At 39.5% G+C, this 26611-nt stretch overlaps 1 protein-coding gene across 1 annotated transcript in view; it reads left to right on the top strand.

Moving 5' to 3' along the window:
- COL14A1 (collagen type XIV alpha 1 chain) overlaps positions 1-26611 on the top strand; it is a 175114-nt gene that overhangs the window by 4368 nt on the left and 144135 nt on the right. The window contains exons 2-5 of the mRNA XM_058177897.1: positions 4716-4839; positions 7692-7808; positions 16287-16430; positions 20583-20702. Of these exons, the coding sequence (XP_058033880.1) occupies positions 4740-4839; positions 7692-7808; positions 16287-16430; positions 20583-20702 (481 nt within the window). The 5' untranslated portion in view covers positions 4716-4739. The remainder of the gene's footprint in view (positions 1-4715; positions 4840-7691; positions 7809-16286; positions 16431-20582; positions 20703-26611) is intronic.

The following is a 26611-nucleotide window of genomic DNA, read 5'->3' as shown; positions in this document are numbered from 1 at the left end:
CAGCCGAGGTCAAAATAAAATTGCCATTGTGGGATAAGAGGAGCTGTTCTTTTATGGAAGGCTAAAAAACAAAAGCAAAGAGTACAAATATCGGTGAGATCTGTTCTCTGTGGAGTAAAATAAGAAGTGGAGTCAGTGGTAAAATGTAAAATTTGTTACTACCAGTTCTGTGGGTGTGGCTTGGTGGGGGGCAATGTGACTGGGTAGGCATGGCCAACTCTCTCTCTCTCTCTCTCTCTCTTTTTTTACTTTTAGAAGCATTTTTTCTACAACCTCTTCGGCTGAAAAGAGATTGTAAAAAAATGCTTTTAAAAAGTTCTGATGATCCCAGCTGAGTTGCCTGATCGTCAAAGGCTTTTGTTTTCTTTTAAAAGCATTTTTTTTGCCTTTAAAAGAAAAAAAAAGCCTCTGATGATCAGGCAATTCAGCTGGGATCATCAGAACCTTTTAAAAGCATTTTTTTGTAGAAAAAATGCTTTTAAAAGGCTCAAACGATCTCAGCTGAGCCGCGCGATCATCAGAGGCTTTTTTTTTACTTTTAAAAGCATTTTTTTGGCCGAAGAAAAAATGCTTTTAAAAGTTTTTTTTTAAAAAAAACCTCTGATGATCACGCGGCTCAGCTGGGCCGGGGAGGGGCGCAGGGATTTTTGCTATCGGTTCTCTAAACCACCCACCTACTGGATTGGGTGATCCGGTCCGAACTGGGAGCATTTCACCCCTGAGTGGAGTCCTATTCTCCTTTGAGTTTTGGAATTTCTGGTGAATGGAGGGGATATAAATTCAGGAATTGCAATTCACCATTAATAATAATCATATAATAATAATAATAATATTTTAATTTGTATACCGCCCTTCTCCCGAAGGACTCAGGGAGGTGAACAGGCAGATAAAATATAAATACACACATAAATATAAAAACATCCCTTAAAAAACTAATTCAAATGCCCAAAAATGTTAAAAAACATACTCCCCCGTAAAATAACAAAATTTTAAAAACCCATCCAATACAATAAAAATCAGGCTAGTCCAGCCATACGAAATAAATAAGTTTTAAGTTCGCGGCGAAAGGTCCTAAGGTCAGGTAATTGTCGAAGTCCGAGGGGAAGTTCGTTCCACAGGGTCGGAGCTCCCACAGAGAAGGCCCTCCCCCTGGGGGCCGCCAGTCGACACTGTTTGGCTGACGGCACCCTGAGGAGTCCCTCCCTGTGGGAGCGTACCGGACAATGGGAGATAGAAGTCGGCAGTAGGCGGTCCCGTAGATAGCCCGGTCCTAAGCCATGGAGCGCTTTAAAGGTGGTAACCAATACCTTGAAGCGCACCCGGAAAACAACAGGTAGCCAGTGCAGTCTGCACAGGATAGGTGTTATGTGGGAGCTCCGAGACGCTCCCTCGATAACCCGCGCAGCCGCGTTCTGAACTAGCTGAAGTCTCCGGGTGCTCTTCAAGGGGAGCCCCATGTAGAGAGCATTGCAGTAGTCCAGGCGAGAGGTAACGAGAGCATGAGTGACTGTGCATAAGGCATCCCGGTCCAGGAACTGGCGGATCAGGCGAACCTGATAAAATGCTCTCCTGGAGACGGTTGCCAAATGGTCTTCAAAGGACAACCGACCATCCAGGAGCACGCCCAAGTTGCGTACCTTCTCCATCGGGGCCAATGATTCACCCCCGACAGACAGCCGCATCTGCAGCTGACTGTACCGAGGTGCCGGCATCCACAGCCACTCCGTCTTGGAGGGATTAAGTTTGAGCCTGTTCCTCCCCATCCAGACCCGTACGGCTTCCAGACACCGGGACAGCACTTCGACAGCTTCACTGGGGTGGCCCGGGGTGGAAAAGTACAGCTGGGTGTCATCAGCGTACAGTTGGTATCTCACCCCAAAGCCACTGATGATCTCACCCAGCGGCTTCATATAGATGTTGAACAGGAGGGGTGAGAGAATCGACCCCTGCGGCACCCCACACATGAGGCACGTTGGAGTCGATCTCTGCCCCCCTGTCAACACCGTCTGCGTCCGATCAGAGAGGTAGGAGGAGAACCACCGATAAACGGTGCCTCCCACTCCCAACCCCTCCAACCGGCGCAGCAGGATACCATGGTCGATGGTATCAAAAGCCGCTGAGAGGTCTAATAGGACCAGGGCAGAGGAGTAACCCCTATCCCTGGCCCTCCAGAGATCATCCACCAGTGCGACCAAAGCTGTCTCCGTACTGTATCCGGGCCGGAAGCCGGACTGGAACGGGTCTAGATAGACAGCTTCATCCAGGTAGAACCAAGTGATATAATAGCAATGGCTGCTGTATAGCTTCGTGTGCTTGCTTGCCATTTCAGCGATCCTCTTCCCAACAGGCTATGGCCCAGTAATGGTCCACAGCCTGGGAGTTGGGGACCCCTGTTTTAGGTGGATAACCAAAAAAATACAGATCAATAACACTTAGACTTATATACTGCTTCACAGTGCTCTACAGTCCTCTAAGTGGTTTACAGAGTCAGCATATTGCCCTTAACAATCTGTGTCCTCATTTTACTGACTTCAGAAGGATGGAAGCCTAAGTCAGCCTTGAGAATTGAACTGCTGGCAGTCAGCAGAATTAGCCTGCAATACTGCATTCTAGCCACTGGGCCACCACAGCTGGCTTTTTTTTTTACAATTTTGCATGTAAATTTACAATTGCTGCTCTCCCAGAATTAACTGCCTATTTTTGAACTGATCTTGTCAAGCTTTGTAGCTACGTTGCAGCTTGTGGAATTCACATTAATTTGAAATGACCCCAGTGAGCAAGTCATATAAGTCTCTCTTTGGGTCAGTTCTCCTGTCTTTGGGGCTCAAAGACAAAATATTTGAATTTTAAATTAGCTTCAAAATCACATTAGTGAATGCTTCAGTGGTAACATTCTTCATGTTCTGACAGGAAGTGATAGGCTAAGGATGTAATTCTTGAAGTTTTTGAGCTGAATTCTAAATTAGCTTCAAAATCATATTAGAGAATGGATCAGTGGAAAAACTCAATGTTCTGACAAGGAGTTGATAGACTAAAGGTGTCATCTTAAAGTTTTAGACCCCTACTCATTTTACTTGACTTCTGGGCAGAGAAATGACTGTTAGCTTTTTTGTCCAGATATTCTAACTCTCATTCTCTTCATTCTGTTCAATCAGTTCATTTAACCTAACATTCTTATTACTCAAGGTTTTACAATGCCTGGGTAAGACCACACTTGGAATATTACATCCAGTTTTGGTCATCATGATACAAAAAGATGTTGAGACTCTAGAAAGAATGCAGAGAAGATTAACAAAGATGATTAGGGGGCTGGAAGCTAAATGAAGAACAGTTGCAGGAATTGGATATGTCTAGTTCGGGTGTCAGCAACCTGCAGCTCCGGAGCCGCATGTGGCTCTTTGGGTGATCCCACCACTGGCTGGCCTCGCCCTCTCTTCCCAGTCACTCCTTGCCTGACCTGAGAAGGTAAGGGTGATGGTGGGGATGGAGAAGTGGCCAGGGTAGAGACAGAGAGATACTGAGAGAGGGGGAGGGAGGGGGAAGAGAGAGATGTCAAAAAGGTTTTGTAGTTCCCAGTGTTTTTTAACAACCGGTTCTCTGCCCTAATGACCTGCTGGATAGGCATGGCAAGGGGGTCATGTGACTGGTGGACATCAAGTTGGCCACACTCACCCAGGTTTTGTGGCTCCCGATGTTTTCTTTTCTGTGGAAAATGGGTCCAAATGGCTCTTTGAGTATTTAAGGTTGCAGACTCCTGGTCTCGTTTAATGAAAAAAAGGACTAGGTCTAGGGGGTGACATGATAGCAGTGTGCCAATATCTAAGGGGCTGCCACAAAGAAGTGGGGGGTCAACCCAGGGGTGAAATCCAGCAGCTTCTGATGGATTCTGGAGAAATGGTAGTGAAAATTTTGAGCAGTTCGGAGAACCGGCAAATACCACCTCTGGCTGCCCCCAGAGTGGGGTGGAAATGGAGATTTTGCAATATCCTTCCCTCAGGAGTGGGGAAGGAATGGAGATTTTGCAGTATCCTTCCCCTGCCATGCCTACCAAGCCATGTCCACTAAGCTGCACCACGCCCACCAAGCCAGGGCCACAGAACCGGTAGTAAAAAAAATTGGATTTCACCACTGGGTCAACCTATTCTCCAAAGCACCTGAAGCCAGGACAAGAAGCAATGGATGGAAACTAATCAAGGAGAGAAGCAACCTAGAACTAAGGAGAAATTTCCCGACAGTTAGAATAATTGATCAGTGGAACGACTTGCCTACAACAGTTTTAGGTGCTCCAACACTGGAAGATTTAAAGAAAAAAAGTGGACAACCATTTGTCTGAAATGGTATAGGGCTTCCTGCCTGAGTAGGGGGTTGGACTAGTAGACCTTCCAACTCGGTTATTCTGGATCTACTGCTGGCATTTCCACCATGGAGACTGCGTTGTATGACCATTTCCCACAATCGTTGCATGGTCATATAAACAAAATTTGGATGCTTGGCATGCGTTTATAACAGTTGCAGTGATCCTAGGTCATGTGATCACTAAGGTACGCTACAAAAGAAAATTTTAAAACAATTATTCCTGGTTTGTTACCGGTAAAAATATTATTATTCTGCAACCTAATCCCTAGGATTCCAGGACAATCCTTTTAGCTTTGGTAAGAATCTTGCTTCCTAAGCTTTTTCTCTGAAGTTTTGAGCCTTTGCTTACACATTTCCAGGTTCGTTGATGCTGTATGTAAACCATGGGAAGAATGGACACCCATCAGTCAAAGGCCCCCAGCTGGTTCCTCTTAGGTTTCATAGTTGTGTCTCTTCAACTGAGTGATCCTGTCGTAAGTCAAGGTAAATATGGACATTATTTTGTAAGGACTCTCTGGGATACAAAAAAAAAAAAAGGATTCTCATTTTTTTTTTAGAAACATTGAAAGTTTATTTAGAGTCATTTAGATCAGGGGTCTCCAACCTTGGTCCCTTTAAGACTTGTGGACTTCAACTCCAAGAGTCCCTCAGCCAGCTTTTCCCTTCCATCTTTCCCCATATCAGTTTTCCCCCCCCACAGTGAGTCCTCTCTTCTCATTTGTTGACCAAAGTGTTTGAGCTTCAGCTCAAAAACCCTTGGAGACTTTGTTAGTTTGATGGGTGGAAGAGTAAGAGAACTCATATACAATCTATCCCGTGCAGTTAACTTAGATGTTGCTTCTTTTTTGAGCCTAAGGCAAACCAATACAATTTGTAGCAAGCCATTGCCTCAAAGTAAGTTCAGGTCCCTGTTTGTTTTGGCGCTGGGCATAGAGCAGAAATATATTTCTACAAAAGAATATGCAGTGCTGCCTTTGATGTGACGAGTCATCAATCATGCAAATTTGGATAAAGATCTTTTGCAGATGTGCTGATCTTTGGCAAATTGTGGAAAGGTGCATTGGGCGTATTGCATAATTCTCAAAATACTTTGTATGCAGTCCTCGAGTTATTGCCATAATTGAACCTGCAGTTATGGTTGTAACTCCTAAAATGGCGGAACCCAATTTTATGACCTTTTTTTGTGATGGTTGTTGAATGAACGTGATAGCTTAAAGTGAATGCTGCGGTTGTTAAGCAAACACTGCGGTCATCAAAGGAACCCATTGCTTGCTATGGATCAGATTTTGCTAGAAACTAAAAGTAATTGCTGGTTTATGACAATAAAACACCTTAAGCACCTCTATAACTGTTTGGTTTGGTTCTGCAACCCAACAAGACAGACACAGACTTCAGAGGATAATTAGAACTGCAGAAAAAGCAATGGCTACTAACCTGCCTTCCATTGAGGACCTGTATACTACACGAGTCAAAAAGAGGGCTGTGAAAATATTTACAGGTCCCTCACACCCTAGACATAAACTCTTTCGAATCCTACCCTCAAAACGACGCTATAAAGCACTGCACACCAGAACTAGACACAAGAACAGTTTTTTCCTGAATGCCATCACTCTGCTAAACAAATAATTCCCTCAACACTGTCAAACTATTCACTAAGTCTGCACTACTATTAATCTTCTCATCGTTCCCATCTCCTTCCACTTATGACTGTATGATTGTAACTTTGTTGCTTGTATCCTTATAATTTATATCGACTGCTTCCTAGTATGATTTGATTGCTTATTTGTACCCTATGATTATCATTGTGTTGTACCTTATGATTCTTGATGAATGTATCTTGTCTTTTTATGTACACTGAGAGCTTATGCACCAAAGACAAATTCCTTGTGTGTCCAATCACACTTGGCCAATAAAAAAAAAGAATTCTATTCTATTCTATAATGTTGTGTTCATGTGATTGTCGGGTACTGCAAATGGCCATAAATGCAGTCACATGATCACTCTGTGTGTTTGTGTGTCCTGAACATTGGAACTTTGAAACCAGGTCATAAGTGAGCCAAGAAGCCAAGGACCATCTCTATATGCAAACTCAGAATTATATGTGCAGGTATACAGATGGGCAGGAATTGCTGGATGATGGATTCTATGCCCCTATACTTTTGAGGATTCCATTATCAGGAAACCATGATAGTTAGACAGATTATTGATCCTTTTATTGATCATAGTTGTCTTCTGCTTCTCAGAGCAAGAGATCAACCATCCCAGATCTGGTGCTCTTCAGATGCGTAAGATAAAAATCTCCACTTATCCCAGCCAGCCTAGAATAGCTATAGTTGCTAAAAATGATCAAACTCTAATGCAACTTATCTGGAGGGCAAGAAAGATTAGCTTCACTCGGTCCTAAGTGACATTCTGCTTTTAGGCTAGGGAATCTCTAACAACTTTAATTGCTTGAAATTTCAGGCATTCCAGCCAAATAGCTCCTTTCATACTATTAATTTAATACATACCCAGCACCATCACTTTCTACTGAAAATCATGATATTTCCCGAAGCCTTGTGAAACATAGAATATACTTACTTCATGCCCTAGGCATGACTGAAAGTATGGCTATCAATCATCTCTGCTATCCTCCTCACGATGAACTTAAAAAAATTAGAATATTTACTCCGTATAATTCCTTTCCACATATCTAACAAAGCAGTTATGTGAACAAAGCCTATGGCTCAGCCTGGTTTCAATGTCTAATTTCTCTGTTCCTTTGTCACTTGTTGTTTAGAGTTTGTTTGGGGGAACCAATGATGCTTTTTTGCAGGAGTGTATAAAATATCATTTATCATAATATAGTATCATAATACAGTATCATGTTCAGAGGTGGGTTTCAGCAGGTTCTGACCAGTTCTGGAGAACTGGTAGCGGAAATTTTGAGTAGTTCGGAAAACCGGTAGTAAAAATTCTGACTGGCCCCGCCCCCATCTATTCTCTGCCTCCCGAGTCCTAGCTGATCAGGAGGAAATGAGGATTTTGCGGTATCCTTCCCCTGGAGTGGGGTGGAATGGAGATTTTACAATATCCTTCCCTGCGCCATGCCCACCAAGCTATGCCACGCCCACCTAGCCACGCCCACCGAACTGGTAGTAAAAAAATTAAAAAACCCACCACTGATCATGTTAGAAGTTTAGATCATATGACATTTGATATTCGTTATCCTTTGCTTTGTCTAAAAAAATGTATGATGAATTGGAATGCCTGTAGGTTCTGCATTTTTTAGTGAAATATGGTAAGACATATTAATATTAACAGTGCTTTTTTTTAATTAAAAAATTCCCTTTCAGTGGCTCCACCATCAAGATTAAGATATACTGTTATTGGTCCTGACAGTATTCAGATTTCATGGAAAGGCCCCAAAGGGAGGTTTGAAGGATATAAGCTTCTCATCACGCCTAGTTCAGGTAAGGAGAACTGGGGAAGGAATGTTTCCACCTGAATACCAAAATTCACACCTGGCCTCAGTGTATACTTCAAGGAGGAAACAAAACAGCATACCCCATTGTGTTACATCCATAGAAACAATGTATATGTCAGAGAATGAGTGACAGAATCTGGGGGCGGAGTTTTTTTTTTTTTTTTTTAAATTTTTTTATTATTTTTTTTGCAACAAACAAACAAAAAGAAAATACATTATTACACCCTTGTGCTATACATAAAAGGAAGATTTGGGTCTTCGGATATATCCTCATGATTGCCAAAATCCACGTTCTCGAGGTACAGGTACTGAAGCGTCCAATGTTCCAAGCGCAAAGTCCACAAATGGTTTCCAAGTCTTCCAGAAAATATCTTCTTTATACACACCACTTCTAATTTTAATATCACATGTCATTTTATCATTTAAAGCTAATTTCCACATTTCAGAATTCCACTCTTCTATTCTAAAAATCACATCTAGTTTCCAATATCTAGCTATTATAATTCTACCTATTATAATCATAATTCTAATCAATTCTTTTTCATATTTTGTTAATTCTATTTCCTTAATTACCAACAATAATATAGTTTCCACTCTCAATGTTATTACTTTCCCCATCATTTCAAATATCATTTTCTCCAATTGTTGCCAAAACTTTTAACCTTATCACAATTATACCACATATGTTCATAAGTCCCCAATTCCATCTCACATCTCCAACATTTTTACTAGTTTTTTATCCATTTGTGACAATCTTACTGGAGTCAAATACCATTTCCAAACAACTTTATAATTGTGCTCTTTAATCCTTATAGATAAAGTTCTCATAATTCTACTCTTCCAATTCACATTCCAATCTGATTCTGGTATTTCAATATTAAGATCTTTTTCCCAATTTGTCCTCATCACTCTTTGTAATTTTTCATCAGAATTTATAATCTTATAAACCCTACTAACGAGTCCCTTTAGCCCAATTTCATCTTTCATAATCCGAGATACTAAATATTCAAATTCAGTTTCACATCTATTTATCGAATAATTTTCCTTTAGTTTTTTGTCCATTTTCTATCTGTATTTTTCAAACCAACTTAACCCTAATTTTTCAATAATTTCTTTATTCCTCCTTTCATTTCCCATAACTTTTATCCAATCTTTAATAATTTCTATATTTTCCTCTTTAATCACTTCATTACGTTTTATATTATTTTTAATCGCCAAATTCCAGTTGTCTCCCCAAAAGATTATATCCGAATTAAAATTTTAACAAATTTGTTCCACATTTTACTTAATCCTTTAACCAATAACTTCTACTTACACATTTTAAATTTGCTTTATCTAAAACCACCTTGATCCAAATTTCTATATCCCTTAACTCTAAATCTCTCCAATAATTATCTTCACCTTTAAGTATTTTTACCACTATCCGGATACCATACGCACAGTAATAATTAAATAATTTGGGGATTCCTAATCCACCTTCCTTTTGATTTTGATACCACATTTTCTTCACTAATCTGGGTCTTTTGCCACCATTGCAAAATTTATCCAGTTTTTTCTGATATCCTTCAATATCTTTCTCTGTCAAATTTAGTGGTAGCATCTCGAATAAAAAGTTGAACTTGGGCAGCAACATCATCTTACACATTGCAATTCTACCAAACCAAGACAACTTTAAAATTTTATATTTATCTATCTTCTTCTCAATTTCGTTAATCACCACATCATAATTAAGTTTTTCAATTCTTTAACCTTAAGTGAAAGCACTATACCCAAATATTTCAATGTGTTTTAATCCTTATCCCAAATTGCTCTTGCATATTCTCAGACTCATTACCATTACTATCCATCAATAATTCTGACTTTGACCAATTTACTTTCAATCCTGTCATTTCTTCAAATTCTATCAAATGCTTATATATCTTTTCAAATCTTTCTCTACATTTTCAAAATAATTAAAGTATCATCCGCATACAAATTTATCTTATACCCTTATATCCTTCTAATTCTTCATCTTTTCTATCATTTTGTCAATATTTCCATAGCCAATAAAAATAATGTTGGGGACAGGGACATCCTTGTCTCGTACCAGCTTCTAATTTTATCTCTTCAGTTAATATTCCATTCACCTTCACTCTTGCACTGCTCTTTTGGTACAATTTTGAAATAACATGTATAAACTTATTACCAAAGCCTAAAGCCTCCACAATTACTTTAATTGTTTCCCATTGTACAGAATCAAAAGCTTTAAAATATCCAATGATACTATACCAATTTTATCACCATTATATTCAGCTACATCTATAATATTTAATACTCTTCTAACAATATCACTCATGTATCTACCCTTCACAAAGCCTACTTGATTATAACTTATATATCTATCTATAAATCTATTTAATCTATTACTTATAATAGCAGTAAATATCTTTGCATCCTGATTAATTAAAGAAATGGGCCGATAGGACTCAATCCTTTCTAAATCTTTATCTGGTTTAGGAATTAGGGATATCACCGTTCTATTCCATGACGAAGGTACTTCCCCACCATGTAATATTCCATTGAATAATTTTTGCAGTCTTGGTATTATTAATTCTTTAAATTCTTTATAAAACTCAACAGGTAATCCATCCTCACCTGGAGCTTTCCCTAATTTTAATTTTTGTATTATTCCATTAATCTCATCTTGTGTTATATCTTCTTCCATCAATTCCTTATATGTTTGATCAATTTTCACCACATACTTTTCTAAATAGCTTTGCAATTTTCCCCGATTAATTGGTTTCTTTGAATATAGATTCTGAAAAAAGTTTCTAACCACTTCACATTTCTCTAATTTTTTATAACATCTTATACCTCTATCATCTATCAAAACTCCAATTTCTCTCTTCTCTCTTTTATCTTTCGCCATCTTTGCCAATAATTTAGAATTTCTATTACTAAATTCAAAAAAATTCCTATTTAAAATCTCAAATTTCTTTTACTAACTCTGTATCTTCTTCTATCATTTTATTTCTTAACATATTAAGCTCCTGAAGAATTTTTTTCTTTAGTAAGCAAAATTGATTTTCCAATTCTTTAATCTTATTTTTATCTCTTTCCATTTTAATTTTATAATTTTTATATTTCCTACTTGATAATTTAATACTCTCCCCTCTAAACACCGCTTTCATCGCATCCCAAACAATTTCAAATTTAACCTCCCCGTTATCATTTAATCTCCAACTTTCCTCCAGTTTTTTAAGTATCCATTTTTATCCTTTTCATTTTTATACAATTTCGTCATATCTCCAATAGCTTCTTTTTCTCAAAATTAAAATCTAAGTCCACCATAACTTCTGCATGATCAGAATCTTTAAATTCCCACATCTACCTTATCCACATTATTCAACAAATCTTTAGAAAGAAAAATATAATCAATTCTAGAATATGTATTATATATCTTAGAAAAAAGTGTATACTCTCTCAATTCCTTTAACCTCTCTCCACACATCAACCACGCCGTTTCGAAGCATCCACATATTTAAAATCCCCATTTTATTTGCTCCTCCACAGCGGGTGGGATTAGTACTGTCTATTTTATCTCTGATTAAATTAAAATCCCCAGCCACAATTACTTTCCTACACTTTCATTCTCCAAAATTTTGTTATTTTTCAAGAAATTCTCTTTGTTTTCATTCGGTAAATATAAATTAACAAGTGTCACTTTTTCCTCATTAAGATTTCCAACAATTATTACATATCTTCCATCTTCATCCAAAATTACCTTATGTTTTTCAAAGTACACCCTATCTGATATCAGTGTTGCAACTCCTCTAGCTTTTGAAGTTCCAAATGCTTTTTCATATATTTGCATACCTTTTATATACATTCTATTTGAATCTTCAGATTTCTGATGGGTTTCTTGTAAAAATAAAATGTCTGGTAAATCCCTTTTAATCTTAAGCTCCAATCTTCTTCTTTTAATCTGATTCCTGTACCCTTCACATTCCATGACATTATTTTTATAACTCCCATTTAAAATATAAATTTTTAATCCTATCCCGCATCTTGCTTTCCTTGCCCCCCACCACCTGACATTAAACTACCATATAAACAACAATAAGAAAACAGAAAATAAATAAAAAACAAAACAAACAATAAAATACGAACAATCTTCTTCCCCCACATCCTCATCGGTTTCGCCTCTATAAAGAGAATGGGGAGAGGGACGTGCCAATGCCCGGGCACTTCTTTCGGCTGTCTATTTAAATTCATCACTCAAAAAAAGATAGCGATGACCGCATTCAGCTTCATATTTTCCAAGACTCTTATCTGCTTCTTCTCCTACTGTATCCTCACGACTCTTCTTCTGTTCAACCAACACAGGTGATATTTCTTTCCTCTTTAACCCTTTAGAGTCTTGCCTCCAATAGCCCTTTTTCTTCTTCTGAGATTGATGTTTCCACGTATGTTCCACCCATCTGAAGCATTTGATCTTTTATCTCCATTAAATCCTCCATCTCAATCAGTCCAAGCTCCGTAAATATAATAATGCATCTATATCTGGGGTGATTATGCATCCTTCCTTTATAAAAAATTTCAATTGTTGTGGTGGCCTCAATTGTATTTAATTCCATTATCTCTCAAAACTTTTGTAATTGGTTTTAAAAAATCTCCATGCCCTTTCTTCTCTTGATATATCCGGGAAGACTTGAATAGTCTTCCTTCAAACTCAAAGCATCTCCCAACTCTCTTAACTTGGCCATAACTTCCAACTTATCACCAAGATTTGCGAACCTGACAAGCACATTCCTGTTAGAACCATTTTGCCTTCTATATCCAATTCTAAAAACGCTTGCCAGGTCTGCTATTGTGAACGTAAGTTGCGTATCCAAATCATTAATCCATTTCAAAACCCGCTGTTTCAATTTATCTTCCCTTTCTTCCGAGATTCCTCTAATAACAAAATTATATTTCCTCATCTCTTCTTCCAAAAGACAAATTCTCTTATCTTGCTGCTCATTTTTATAAAATATTTTGCCAATTTGCCGATCTACTTTTGCCTCATGCACATGCAGCTGCTCCATTTCATCTTTAATCATTGTCATTTCCTCTTTTTGTTTAGCAAAGTTATCATTCATATCTTGCTTTAAATTTTGCACTTCGGATGTCAGTTTTAAATGTCAAATTATCTATACGCCTGATAGTGCTGCTATTTTTCCCCAATTTTATTTAAAGCTGCAGCAATTTGCTGCGTTTCTGAAAGTTGTTGAGTCATTTTGAAAAAAAAAACCAAAAATTTCTCAAACTGGGATTCCAATTTTCAAAGAGTCTTAGTGAAGATCAAAGGACAGCAGTCAAACCAATTTTACAGAGGGTCTTGATGAAGATCAAGGACGACAATCTTTAATTGAAGCGAAGCGGCTTATTTGCACTCGTTAGTAGCTTATCAGTAACTTATGAGTCATATTCACTCCACAAAGAAACACAATTACCTCACAGCTTAATCAGCGCCATTTTTCTCCACGTCGGCAGAGAAAAAAAAAACCAGCTTGAACTTCAAAACAAAGTCCTTTTTTTGTTTTCTGTAATATAAACAAGCTATTAATTTCCTCTCAAAAGAAAAATAATTAAAAAATTATCCACCTAATAAAAGCTTCTTCAGCCAGTCAGCCAGTCAGTCCAGCACAAAAGATCGATCTCTTCAATTAAAATTCTTCTCATTAGCAAATTCAGTCTTTGATATTCCTTAGCCTCAGCATTTAACACAGAACACGATAATTATAATAAGGAAAGCAAAAGACAGCAGTTTATTCCAAACTCATTGTATCTGCCAGTTCGGTCATCCCACGCAGTAAAAACTCCTTAATTCAAGCAGTTTCAGATGACCTACCAGTTTTAAATTCAGTCTGCTGGGCTATTAACACTTCCACTTCATGATTTATTAACTTTCATCCATAACGGTGCATTCCAAACAGCATTAATCCTCATAAATCTTCATTATTAAGCCCTGTGAAGTGAAGGAAAGGTCCTTACCCCACCACGGTCATGGCCACGCCCCCGGCTGCTACTGTAGTTTACCAGAGCCTTGCCCAATTTCTGAAGAATAGCACCTAAAACATCAATGAGAGACAACACAGTGCAGAAATAAACAGTTTTAAAAAAATCCTCACCCTTTCTTCTTATTGGCAATGAAGAATTTAGCTTTCCATCAGCTCAGGGTTGAACTATGAGGTCCTAGATGCTCTCTGAACTTCCTTGCAGATATTTCATTACCGGACTAGGTAATATCATCAGTGTTTGGGGAAGGAAACAGAACTTCCATTGAACAGGAAGCATATTTCCCCATCAGGTGTATCTTTGAATAAATCCTGTTTATAGGAAACAGATGGTGTGTGGTGGGAAGTGCTTTTCTTCATTGAAAAGCCTTTAAAAGTTTTTCAGCCGCCCCAAAATTGATCTCCCAGGTAATCCTCAGCTCACCCGTGTAGATGATCTACCGAATCCATTTTTAATTCAGCACTGTTCTGTGGTGTCTGTTTTTCTTCAGTGACCAAAATTGTCTCCTTCTGATGTAATGATTAAAAGATGTTTGGTTATTAATGAGATTTTGGTTTCTGTGAGCTCAGGGGACAAATAAAGCAGATGGAAGTAATAAATCGGTTATAACAGAAAAGATGGGACAGATTATAAGATAACAACCAAAAGAAACAGTTTGGAAAATATACTGTACAATAAAAGTTTGCATATGGGCTATCATTACCCATTTTAATATTACATTCATTTTTTAATAGGTTTTGGTACATCCCAACTGGAATTCGTTGAAGATTCCGCCCCCCCCCCCCCAACTAAGAAAATATTTTTAAAAGCTTCTTTCTCTAGATACAGAATTGTTTCCTGCACATTTTAGAAACTTCTGCAAGTTTCTCAAAAAATCCTGCCTGGATTTAGTAGCAGATGCCTAGCAAATCTTCCAGTTGTGACTTATTCAGCAAATTGTAGTTAAGAAAACAGTGGCTAAACTCAGTCACTATAAATACAACACATAGTAAGCCCTTCGAGTACCGTGCACTCACAGTTTTTATTGTGGTGCCGTAAATTGTTGTTGCATGGTATTATAATATTTTTTTATTATTCTTAGATTGTTTTGGTATTTTTATTTTGTTTTAATTGTATGCAAGCTGCCCAGAATCATGAATTTGAGATGGGAGACTAGATAAATTAATATAATAAACAAAAGTATATATTGTTCTCTGATTACAGGATGAAGTGCTGCTCACAAAATAAACAAATCCTTCCAAATGCAAATGGAAAGATCATGTTTGAACTCACCCCTAAGAGATTTTGTTCTTAGTGTGTTATGTTTCTGCATGAAGTTACTAATTTGTTGGGGAGTGGTCCTAAAATCAGATATACTACTCTACTCATTTGCAGAATAGCTATTCTATTTTACTTCCTTTCCTTTCCTTTCCTTTCCTTTCCTTTCCTTTCCTTTCCTTTCCTTTCCTTTCCTTTCCTTTCCTTTCCTTTCCTTTCCTTTCCTTCCCTTCCTTTCCCTTCCCTTCCCTTCCCTTCCCTTCCCTTCTCCTTCCTTCCCTCCTTCCTTTTCCCTTTCCCTTTCCCTTTCCCTTTCTCTTTCTTTCTCCTTCCTTCCTTCCTTCCTTCCTTCCTTCCTTCCTTCATTCCTTCCTTCCTTCCTCTTCTCTTCTCTTCTCTTCTCTTCTCTTCTCTTCTCTTCTCTTCTCTTCTCTTCTCTTCTCTTCTCTTCTTCTCTTCTCTTCCTTCTCATTTCACTGTCAAGCGACTCTGGGTGGCCAATATCTTAATGGATGATATCTCTTGGTGAGCCTGCATGCACTTGGAAGCTAAGCAGGGTTAAGCCTGGTTAATATTTGTAAGGGAGACTACTTGGGACCTCAGAGTACAGATTACACTAGGAAATAAAAGAAAAAAATCAGCCTGGAAGACAGAAATCTCAACCTGTTTCCTGGGTTGTTACAAATCTACAAAGCTACATAAATGTGTCAGTAAAGTTATCAGAAATTGAACTTGGCTTGCTTACTTTAAAGTAAGGCTTACTTTAGTGGCCTTATAGGCAGAAATCCCAATGCTCAGGCATGCTTGCATAGTTGCCTGCAAGGACAAATGATTAAGGGGAGTTAATTTCCCATGTAGAAACATGACCAAAAGCTAGATCATGTCAGGGTATGCCAAAGGAATGACTTCGTGCAACGATTGTATTTCATTAGACGCCCACTTAAATATCCTAGCCAGGTCCTATCAAGACTTCCCTTAGGAATTTAAGGAGGAAGGATAAGAAAGAAGTCCAAGAAACCTTCCTTAGGGAGGACTAGAAATGAGGGAGTAATTAGAATTTGGCAACTCCGTGGCTTTATCTTGCACATGGACGTAAACCAATAGGTTAGATTTGATATTGTTATAATGAAATGGAAAGTGCAATGCTGATCGTGTTTCTCTTTTGCAGGAGGGAAGACAAATGAGCTGACGCTTCAGAACAATGCAAACAAGGCGATTATTCAAGGTCTTATCCCCGATCAGAGTTATATCGTTCAGATAGTGGCCTTTGCTCAAGATCAGGAGAGCAAAGCAGCGCAAGGCCAGTTCCGAAGTATGTCCTCTCTTTCGGTCTGTCTGCTTCACAAGACTGGGCTTATATGGGTAGGGGGACCATATCTCCAGTCCCGGTTGGCCTGGGACAGGTTCCACTTTATCCCTGTCCTCCTACCATCCCATCCTTTGAACATGTTTCCTGGAGCCATAGGGCCTAAAAACCTTCTCCTGTGCTTCCAGGGTCTGGAATGTTTGGGATATTTTAGAGTCCTGATCTCTTCCGTTCCCACTCAGTTTTCAATAGATTTTTATCTGAAACCTGCCTGAAAGAATAATAATAAATTTGACAAGTGGGAAGGGCCAGAGGAGAGTTGGGCATTATTCTTAATAATAATATTACTCGTGAAGCAATGCTAATATTGGTAGTCTTACAGGTAGCCTTCATCCTTTTCTGATCTCTGTATATGCACACAACGTGTTCCTCATGGAACCCATTTTCTGCTAGGCCTCGCTTATAAGGCCTCAGGCAATGTCCATCTTCTTCCCTGCCATGGTCAGTTTGCATGTCTTGACCTTCAGCTTTCCCTGAGCCATCGGTCTCAGCTAGTTCGCCATCTTTCAACACAAGAGTTTCTCATGAATGATGGCAAATATACGTGCCACAGGATAATGTGGCAGGATCCAATCTGGGTCGGTCACTGGGGACAGAGGCTTAGTTTTCCAAGCTTTCAACTTGGAGCCCATCCTCAGGGAACTTCTCTCTAACACATTCTTCTAGAGAGAAGTTCCCCAAGGATGGGCTTCAGCATGAGTCTAAAAGCTTGACCGACCCAGATTGGTTCCTACAGGAGTTTCTGTTTGGACAATAAATTATACAGTCTCTTTATATGAGGAAGCTATGTGTTTGTAGGATGTTCAGAGGAGGTTTTGTCTGGTGTTATGCAAAGGATTTTAGAAGCTAGGATTTGAAAGTCTATGGAGATTCTCAGTTATCCAGGTCATGGTTGTCACAAAGGTGCTTTTTTCAAGAGGCAACTGGACTTTCTGGGTTTTGTTTTTTTTTGAAGACATTTAGCTTCTCATTCAAGGAACTTCTTCAGCTCTGGAGCAGAACTTCATCCAAGAAGCTCTGAAGAAGCTTCTTGGATGAGAAGCTAAATGTCTTCAAAGAAAAACCAGAAAGGTTCTTGAAAAAAACATCTTTGAGACGAGGATTTGAAATTAAACAACAGAGTGTATAGATCAGTGATGGCTAACCTTTTATGGACCGAGTGCCCAAAGTGTGTGTGTGTGAATGTGCAATTCCCCTAAATGCAATGCGTGCATGGCCCCCATGCATGCGTTCCACACCCGTGCATATATGCATGCCCCCCCGCATGCGCCCTCCCCCCACATGTGCCCCCCGCATGTGCCCCCCCGCATGTGCACATTTCCGCATACGTATTACCTCCGTGCATGCAGGTGCACTCCCTGCACATGCCCCACCCCCCCGCATGCGTGTGCGGCCCCTCCACACACACCCTGCCCCCCATGCATGCGCAGCAGAGACCTGAAGACCAGCTGGCCGGCTGGGGCACGCACGCATGCACGGCGGAGCTTAACTGGGGCAACAGCTCACATGCTGAAAGACAAGGTGCTGCATGCCACTTCTGGCATAGGTTCACCATCCTGGGTATAGATGGACATTGGGTTGTTATTCCATCCATTACTGTGGAATAATTATACTGAAGATTTTTTGTTTATTAGACATTCCACTTTTAGATTTTTCTACCCAAGGAAATGCACATAATTGCTCCCACTTCCTATTTTTCCCTCAACAATAATCTTGTGAGGAGGGTTGGACTAAGTGAACAGCCACAATCACCCAGCTGGCTTCTGTTCCTAGAACGGGCCTCTGTGGCTCAGGCTGCTAATGCAGTCTGTTATTAACAGCAGCTGCCTGCAATTACTGCAGGTTCTAGTCCCACCAGGCCCAAGGTTGACTCAGCCTTCCATCCTTTATAAGGTAGGTAAAATGAGGACCCAGATTGTTGGGGGCAATAAGTTGACTTTGTATATAAATATACAAATAGAATGAAGACTATTGCTAACATAGTGTAAGCCGCCCTGAGTCTTCGGAGAAGGGCGGGATATAAATGCAAATTAAAAAAAAACTCCCAATCACCTGGTTTCTGACCAGTACCTTAACCATAACTCCTTTTATCACCAATTTTTCCATCATACATGGACGAACCGATCTGGTGTAGCCCAGCCCATTTCGTAGGGTTGTTGTGGGAAAAATAGGAGGAGGAAGGAGTATTAGATACGTTTATCGCCTTGAATTATTTATATATATAAAAATTAAATATGAAGTTCCATTTAGAATATGGCCATTGCTTTGTATTAAAATACATATTCTATTTGAAGTTGACTCAAGGATTTCTTAAATTAGATGAAAAATCATGCCATCAAACTTTAAATAAGCGAATGAACTAGTAAGAGCATCTTGTTAAATACATGTAAGTTTCCAAGAACTATGAATGGAACAGACCACATATAAAGTTTAAAAACAGACAAATTGGTTTCAGTGTTGGAAAAACCATTTTCCGAATTAATTTTCTGGGGAAAATTGGCAAATCCATACTTTTTTTTCTAGGAACCTTATTGCTTTTGTTATCTGATTTATATTTAACCGTAATGGTTAAATATATGCTTTATGTTATAGCTGTGCTTTGATGTTCTGAAAGCCAACAATTATGTTATATATGTACATACAGTATGTAGAGACAGACAGACATATGGTTACAATGTGTTTAAATATTACGGTAGCTCAGATTGGTAGCAAGGCTGTTGGTTTGAGCTCTGAGCTTGGCATTTGGGTTGCAAACGTTTCGTCATCATTCGAGGAGACATCGTCAGTGCGCTTTGAATTGTCTCCTCGAATGGGACAATTCAAAGCACACTCAACATTTGCAACAGTGGTGGAATTACAATTCTTTTACTACCAGTTCTGTGGGCGTGGCTTGGTGGGCATGGCAGGGGAAGGATACTGCAAAATCTCCATTCCCACCCCACTCTGGGGCCAGTATTTGCCAGTTCTCTGAACTACTCAAAATTTCCGCTACCGGTTCTCCAGAACCTGTCAGAACCTGCTGAATGTCACCCCTGGTTTGCAACCAAAATGCCAAGCTCGGAGCTCAAACCAACAGTCTAGACATATGGTTAGAAACAAAAGAAAATAAAAATTGGATTGAAGGTGACATACTTAATCCTTTTTTTTTAAATGTAAAGCATAACTACTATTAGATGGCAGCAAGTAGCTACAGAACAGTAGCTACAAACTACCTTCTAGTGGTGATATCTATTTTTACATCTCTAATCTAGTGATTGAACAGGAAGTCCTTGACTTACAACCATTCATTTATTGACTGTTCAAAGTTACAACGGCACTGGAAAAAACGGATTTGTGACAAGTCCTCACACTTACAAACATTGCAACACCCCCATGGTCACGTGATCAAAATTTGGTTGCTTGGCAACTGGCTTGTATTTTACACAGTTGCAGCATCCCAGGGTCATGTGATCACCATTGGCTACCTTCCAAGCAACCAGCGTCCAACAAGCAAAGTCAGTGGAGGAAACTGGATTCACTTAGTGATCATATGATTCGCAATTCACAGTGATTAGCTTAACGAACGTGGCAAATGAGGTTGCAAGATAGAGTAGAGTAGAGTAGAACAGAGGAGAGCGGAGCGGAGCGGAACGGAACGGAACGGAACGGAACGGAACGGAACAGAACAGAACAGAACAGAACAGAACAGAACAGAATAGAATAGAATAACAGAGTTGGAAGGGACCTTGGAGGTTTTCTAGTCCAAACCCTGCTTAGGCAGGAAATCCTATACCATTTCAGACAAATGGTTATCCAATCTCTTCTTAAAAACTTACAATGTTGGAGCATTCACAACTTCTGGAGGCAAGTTGCTCCACTGATTAATTGTTCTAACTTTCAGGAAATTTCTTCTTAGATCTAAGTTGCTTCTGGTTCTAGATCAGATGTGACTCACTTAACAATCTTGCTTGGCAATGGAAACTCTGACTTTAATTCTGGTTGTAAGTTGAGGCCTACCTGCATAAGCATGGCCATCTTGAGAAACCAATTTGATTTTTAGAGATAGCAAGTCATTATTCTGTTGTTGTTTTTTAAAAAATTGCACTTCCTGTTTTGCAGTTAAAGATCTAGAGAAAAAGAAGGACACTTCGGGCAAACCCAAACCGAAAGATGTGGGCAAACTGAAGCCTGCTGTGCCAACAGAGGATACAGAATTGATGCCCCTTCCGAAACCAGAAGGTGAGAATTTATTAAGAGGTGTAGGGGTGACTTAATTGTGACGTTTTTTGCCTTTAATTGCTTCTGTGTTGTGATTGTCTTGGATTTGTCTTTCTGCTCCCATTCCATTTCATAAAAGTGAATTTGCTTTTAGAAGATTGGATCAGAGATTGGAATTTCATAACAACATCTTGGGTAGACTTTAGTGCTTTAGTCAGTGGTGGGATTCAAATAATTTAACAACCGGTTCTCTGCCCTAATGATTTCTTCCAACAACCAGTTCGCCAAACTGCTCAGAAAATTAACAACTGGTTCTCCCAAAATGGTGCGAACTGGCTGAATCCCACCACTGGCTTTAGTCCTAATTTAGTTACGGGACTATCAAAATTGTGCAAACCTGCTGTCTGTCATTATTCAGTTACCTGGATCCCCCTTACAGCTTCCTATTTTCCATTAAAACACAGCTAGAGAATTTATGAGAAAATTTCTCCATGCCACTTTTTCAAGAAGTAAGGTGAGGGGGTCCTCCTGCTATTGGAGAAATTGTTGAATAATTTCTCATTCCTCAGGAGAAGGTTTGAAGAAATTGTCCTTAGAATTTCTTGGCCTGTACATGTGATGGCCTGCAAATTTAAGATGACAAAATTATAGAGATGGAGAATCTCTTTCGTACTGCAGGATGACCAAGGTCAGTGCTTCCCAACCATGTCAATTTTAAGATGATGCTGGCTGGGAAATTCTGGGAGTTGAAGTCCGGACATCTTAAAATTGACAAGGTTGGGAAATAATTCACCAGACAGCAGAAGTTGTTGAGGTTGAAAAACATTTGTCCTGAATCAAATGTTTTTCAACCTCAACAACCTCTGCTGTCTGGGGAATTCTGGGAGTTGAAATCCACAGATTGTAAGTTGCTACGGTTGAGAAACACTATCCTACCACCATCTCTAACACTTGACCATCCAGTCTCTGTTTGAAAACCTGTAGCAAGGAAGAGAGTTCACTATTTCATGTGGCAGCTTATTCTGCTGGCTGTCAGCTCATATAGTCAGTCAGTTCTTCCTTATGTTCATCTTAAACCTCCGTCCTTGTGCTTTTAACCTACTGGTTCTGATCCTACTTTGTCCAAGTATTTGAAAACTGATAACAGTCATCTTCTCTGTAGGCTAAACATAAGCACTTTAATTGTTCTTTATTTAGCTGCATTTAGACAATTCACCTTCTTAATAGGCCTCAACTTAATTTAAACTTGGGCATGGTACTCTACATAGGGCAGAACATAGTGGAACCATGATTTCCTATGATCTGGATTCTGTGTTCTTCTTAATTCATCCCAAGACAGTGTTGCCTTTTTAACAGTTATATTACAACGCTGGATTGTGTGTAATAGAACAGAATAGACTTTTTTTATTGGCCAAGTGTGATTGGACACACAAGAAATTTGTCTTGGTGCATATGCTCTCAGTGTACATAAAAGAAGAGATGCGTTCATCAAGAATCATAAGATACAACACTTAATGATAGTCATAGGTACAAATAAGCAATCAGGAAACAATCAATATCAGTATCAATCATAAGGATAGAAGCAACAAAATTACAGTCATACAGTCATAAGTGGAGGAGATGGGTGATGGGAATGATGAGAAGATTAATAGTACTGCAGATTTAGTAAATAGTTTGACAGTGTTGAGGGAATTATTTGTTTAGCAGAGTGATGGCATTCGGGAAAAAACTGTTCTTGTGTCTAGTTGTTCTGGTGTGCAGTGCTCTATAACGTCATTTTGAGGGTAGGAGTTGAAACAGTTTATGTTTAGGATGTGAGGGGTCTGTAATTATTTTCACAGCCCTCTTTTTTGACTCATGCAGTATACAGGTTCTCAATGGAAGGCAGGTTGGTAGCTTTGCTGGCTGAGGAACTCTGGGAGTTGAAGTCCACAAGTTTTAAAGTTGCCGAGGTTGGAGACCCCTGGTCTATAAAACATATGACTTAAGCTAATGCTGAAATCGGACTTAGTCTCTTCTGAGTGCATCCAGAAAGTTTTCTTGGCTGTCATTTGCTATTGTAACCTTCTTCTTCTCAGTTTCTAGTTTAAACAACACCTCTGAAATTCCCTACGTGTCTCTAACATCTAAGTACAAATCAGGGCTGGTTCCGCCTAGCTTCCGAGATCAGCCAAGATTTGTTAAGGGCTTCCATTTGCTGAACCACGCAAAACTAAATTAAGCTTTGCTGAGAGCTTGTTTCTCCTTCTTTGGTAATAGGATCCTGTTTACAAAGATGATAGGAATCTAATAAAGTTAAGACCATCCCATCTCGATGCTTGCTTGATGGACGGACTGCACGTGTCAAGTGCAAAGAAGCAGGATCACAAAAAAATTCCAGTTCAGAAAATTTATTGTTGAAGCCTATACACAAGAATCTAGTCAACTAACAATTGACTCTAAATTGGTACTAGATTAATGTCTGTAAAGATTCTCAGTCATCTAGGTCATGGTTCTCCCAAAGGTGCTTTTTCAGGAGGCAATTGGACTTTCTTGTTTTTTTCTTTTGAAGACGTTTCGCTTCTCATCCAAGAAGTTTCTTCAGCTCTGACAGGACAGTGGGGAATGGAAGGATTTATATTCCTTGCAGACAGCTGGTCATCTGCATCCTTTTAGAGGGTCAATGAAGCACTTGGAGGTTTATCTGTGTCCTCAGGTCACCTGAGTAATGCTCTTGATTCCTGTAGTCTGCAATTTTTCCTCTGGAAATCCATTCCTATTCCCACACCATTCAAAGGGTGTTCAACCCAAATTGTATAGCTAAAAGTTTGTAGAGATTCTCAGTCATCCAGGTCATGGTTGTCTAAAAAAGCACCTTTGGGATACTAGATTAATGGAATTCAAAGTGGGGGGGGGCTGGACCTGGAATGTTTTTGGACATTGTAACAATTCTAGGCTGAATCCTCTCTTGACTCCACCCTTAGGCTCTGCCTGCTCTTCTCATACAAATCCTGAACTTACAGAATCTCCAGCCAGCATGGTCAAACCTTGTGGGACGTGGAGGGCATTATGTTGGAGATAGTTGGGTTAGGATTGTAATTGTCCTTCATTGTTGTGACCCAGGCCCAAGTAGGTAGTAGGAAACTCAGTCAGTGAAAAAAAAAACTTTATTCGAACAGCTGAGAATTACTTCATTCTCAGCGTATTTCTACTAAATTAAATCAAATTCCTCTCAACACAAATTCCTCAGTCCTATCACAAACCTTGGTCCAATTAGGCAAACTGTCAAATGCCTTTCTTGGCAAACATTCAGAAGACACCGATACAAAAATAAATGCAAGAAGATGAAGCTACCAATGTTGTTTTCCAGCAAAGCCCAAACGCCATTGCTGGTCTGTTTTAAGTCTTATGGGAGGGGCCAATCATCTCTTGGCCTTACTCCCGAGTCGTCTTTTTGCTTGAGCTGCTCTTGCCTTCTGGCAGCTCTTCTCATGCGTGCATTAGGAACAGGCGCCTCCTGTTCCTCTACCTCACTACTGACAGCCTCTGGAGGCTCTGGAGTCCACACCTCACTCCCCGATGGCCCTGGCCCCACCTCAGCCTCCGACGCAGAGACCTCATCTGGGCCTTCCCCAGCCTCATCACTGTCCAACTCCATTGCCAGCTCTGCAGGCTGCTGGCAGACCTCAACACTCATTCTGGGATGTGTACATAAGTGTACTTGAGGAAATGCTTCCTGAATTCTTTATCTCGTGCAAGCAGGCATCTGTAATTTGAGGCTGGGAATGATGTCACTGTTAGTGGAACAAGCCAGACTTGTCAAGGATGATGGAATGCCAGAATAAAATCTGTTTATATTGAACTATGCTTTGTGCTTAAGTAGCCCACGAGAAATCTCTCTGTGCTATTTTAGAATTGATCTTCTCCCTCCCCGTTTAATAACCTACCATTCCAAAGCAATTAGATCTCATCAGTAAACTTTTATGACATGTAGAACAAGTGCAAGCAAGTTTCATTCTGTTGCCGTTTTTTTCTGTCTGAAAGCCTCCTTTTCTTCAGTAAGATTTCGGAAAGATTTTCAAAAGCCTCCTTCGCTTCAGTAAAAGGGGGTAGCCAAGGGGTGAAATGCTCCCGGGTCGGACCGGATCTCCTGATCCGGTAGTGATGGCAGCGAGTGGTTCGGAGAACCAGTAGCAAAAATCCCTGGGCACCCCCCCATGCCCAGATGAGCACTGCGATCATCAGAGGTTTTTTTTTTTAACTTTTAAAAGCATTTTTTCTTCGGCCGAAAAAATGCTTTTAAAAGTTAAAAAAAAGCCTCTGATGATCGCGCGGCTCAGCTGGGATCATAAGAGGCTTTTTTTCTACAACCTCTTTGGCCAAAGAAGTTGTAAAAAAATGCTTTTAACAGGCTCCTCTGGCGATTCCAGCTGAGTTGCCTGATCATCAGAGGCTTTTAAAAGCATTTTTTTACAACCTCTTCAGCCGAAGAGGTTGTAAAAAAAATGCTTTTAAAAAGTTCTGGCAATCAGGCAACTCAGCTGGGATCATCAGAACCCTTTAAAAGCTTTTTTTCCTCTGGCAATCCCAGCTGAGTTACCTGATCATCAGAGGCTTTTAAAAGCATTTTTTAACAACCTCTTTGGCCGAAGAGGTTGTAGAAAAAATGCTTTTAAAAGTAAAAAAAAAATTGGCCATGCCCAACCAGTCACTTTACCCCCCCCCTAAGCCACACCCATAGAACCAGTAGTAACAAATTTTACATTTCACCCCTGCTTCCTAAAGTTTCAGGTAACCCAAATTTCCTATTTTTGCAACTGGCAGTGATCATTTCCAGTCATTTTGAGACAGAAACAGATGGATATTGTAGTGCAGTGACTTACAATTGTTGGAAGAAATATTCATCTGGTTCAGTTCCAAGCTGGGAGAAAGACACTGGAAACATGGCGGCTGATTGGAAAGATGGTTTAATGGTGGACAGAACCACCAGCGTTTATGGTTCTGGTGCAGCTGACCAATAGCTTTGATGAGTACATGGATTTTTATAAGTTTCAGAGAGTCTGCTAGGAGGTGCTGTGCAATGTCTGAAATGCCCTGAGGAGATTGTGTAATGTAGTGAACTCTGTGTCTTCTGCTAAATGGTAGTGGGTTAATCTTATTATGTCCCGAAGGATCATGTCCTATTCTTAATCCCATCACCCTGAAACTGAAGGTCTTTTGTTTTGTTGATAGGCTGGCCCAGTCTTTCTTAATGGGCGAAAAATATCTGCTGTGGGTGGGGCTATTAAGAAAGACTAAGTCTGCTTCCTGCCTCTAAAAAACATGTTTCTTCAATTCTCATTTAAGGAAATATAATATTCTGCCTTTTTTAATATTCTTCAAAATATTTCATTCTTCTGGGGGGGGGGCTTTCCTCATAATGTAGGATGATTATATAATCATAAAATAAACCCAATATAATATATCAATTACAAAATATAATTTAGCACGATAGAGACATGTATATGGGACTCCCTCTGTTAATTATTTTTTCTCCTTAATGACATAAATGAAAAGAAAGGGAACAATATGCATCTCTCTTTTCAAACATTTGTCTAAACTGAGTACTTAATTTTGGTTGCCAACAACTAAATCCCTGAGGTCAGTTTACTATTGTGTTTAAGCGCATGGTAATACTTGTCTCACAAGAATGTTGTCAGGCTTAATTAATTTCTCTGCATATCATGAAGTCCCTTGAGCTGTCAGACTACAGGGAGTGAGACTAAGTGTTGATGTTCCTCACCTTTGTTCTTAAAAAGAAATCAGATCAGCATGAATGAAAAAGGTTAATGTAAATAGTGTAATATGTCTCCTTTATAAACATGAAGAGATGCAGTTTAGCTTTTTTATTTATTTATTTATTAATTAATTAGATTTCTAGACCGCCCTTCTCCCGAAGGACTCAGGGCAGT

Source organism: Ahaetulla prasina, chromosome 3 (genome assembly GCF_028640845.1).
Source record: "Ahaetulla prasina isolate Xishuangbanna chromosome 3, ASM2864084v1, whole genome shotgun sequence".
Classification (NCBI taxonomy): Eukaryota; Metazoa; Chordata; class Lepidosauria; order Squamata; family Colubridae; genus Ahaetulla; species Ahaetulla prasina.
The sequence above is the reverse complement of the archived record's forward strand: the minus strand, read 5'-3'. Positions and strand labels throughout refer to the sequence as shown.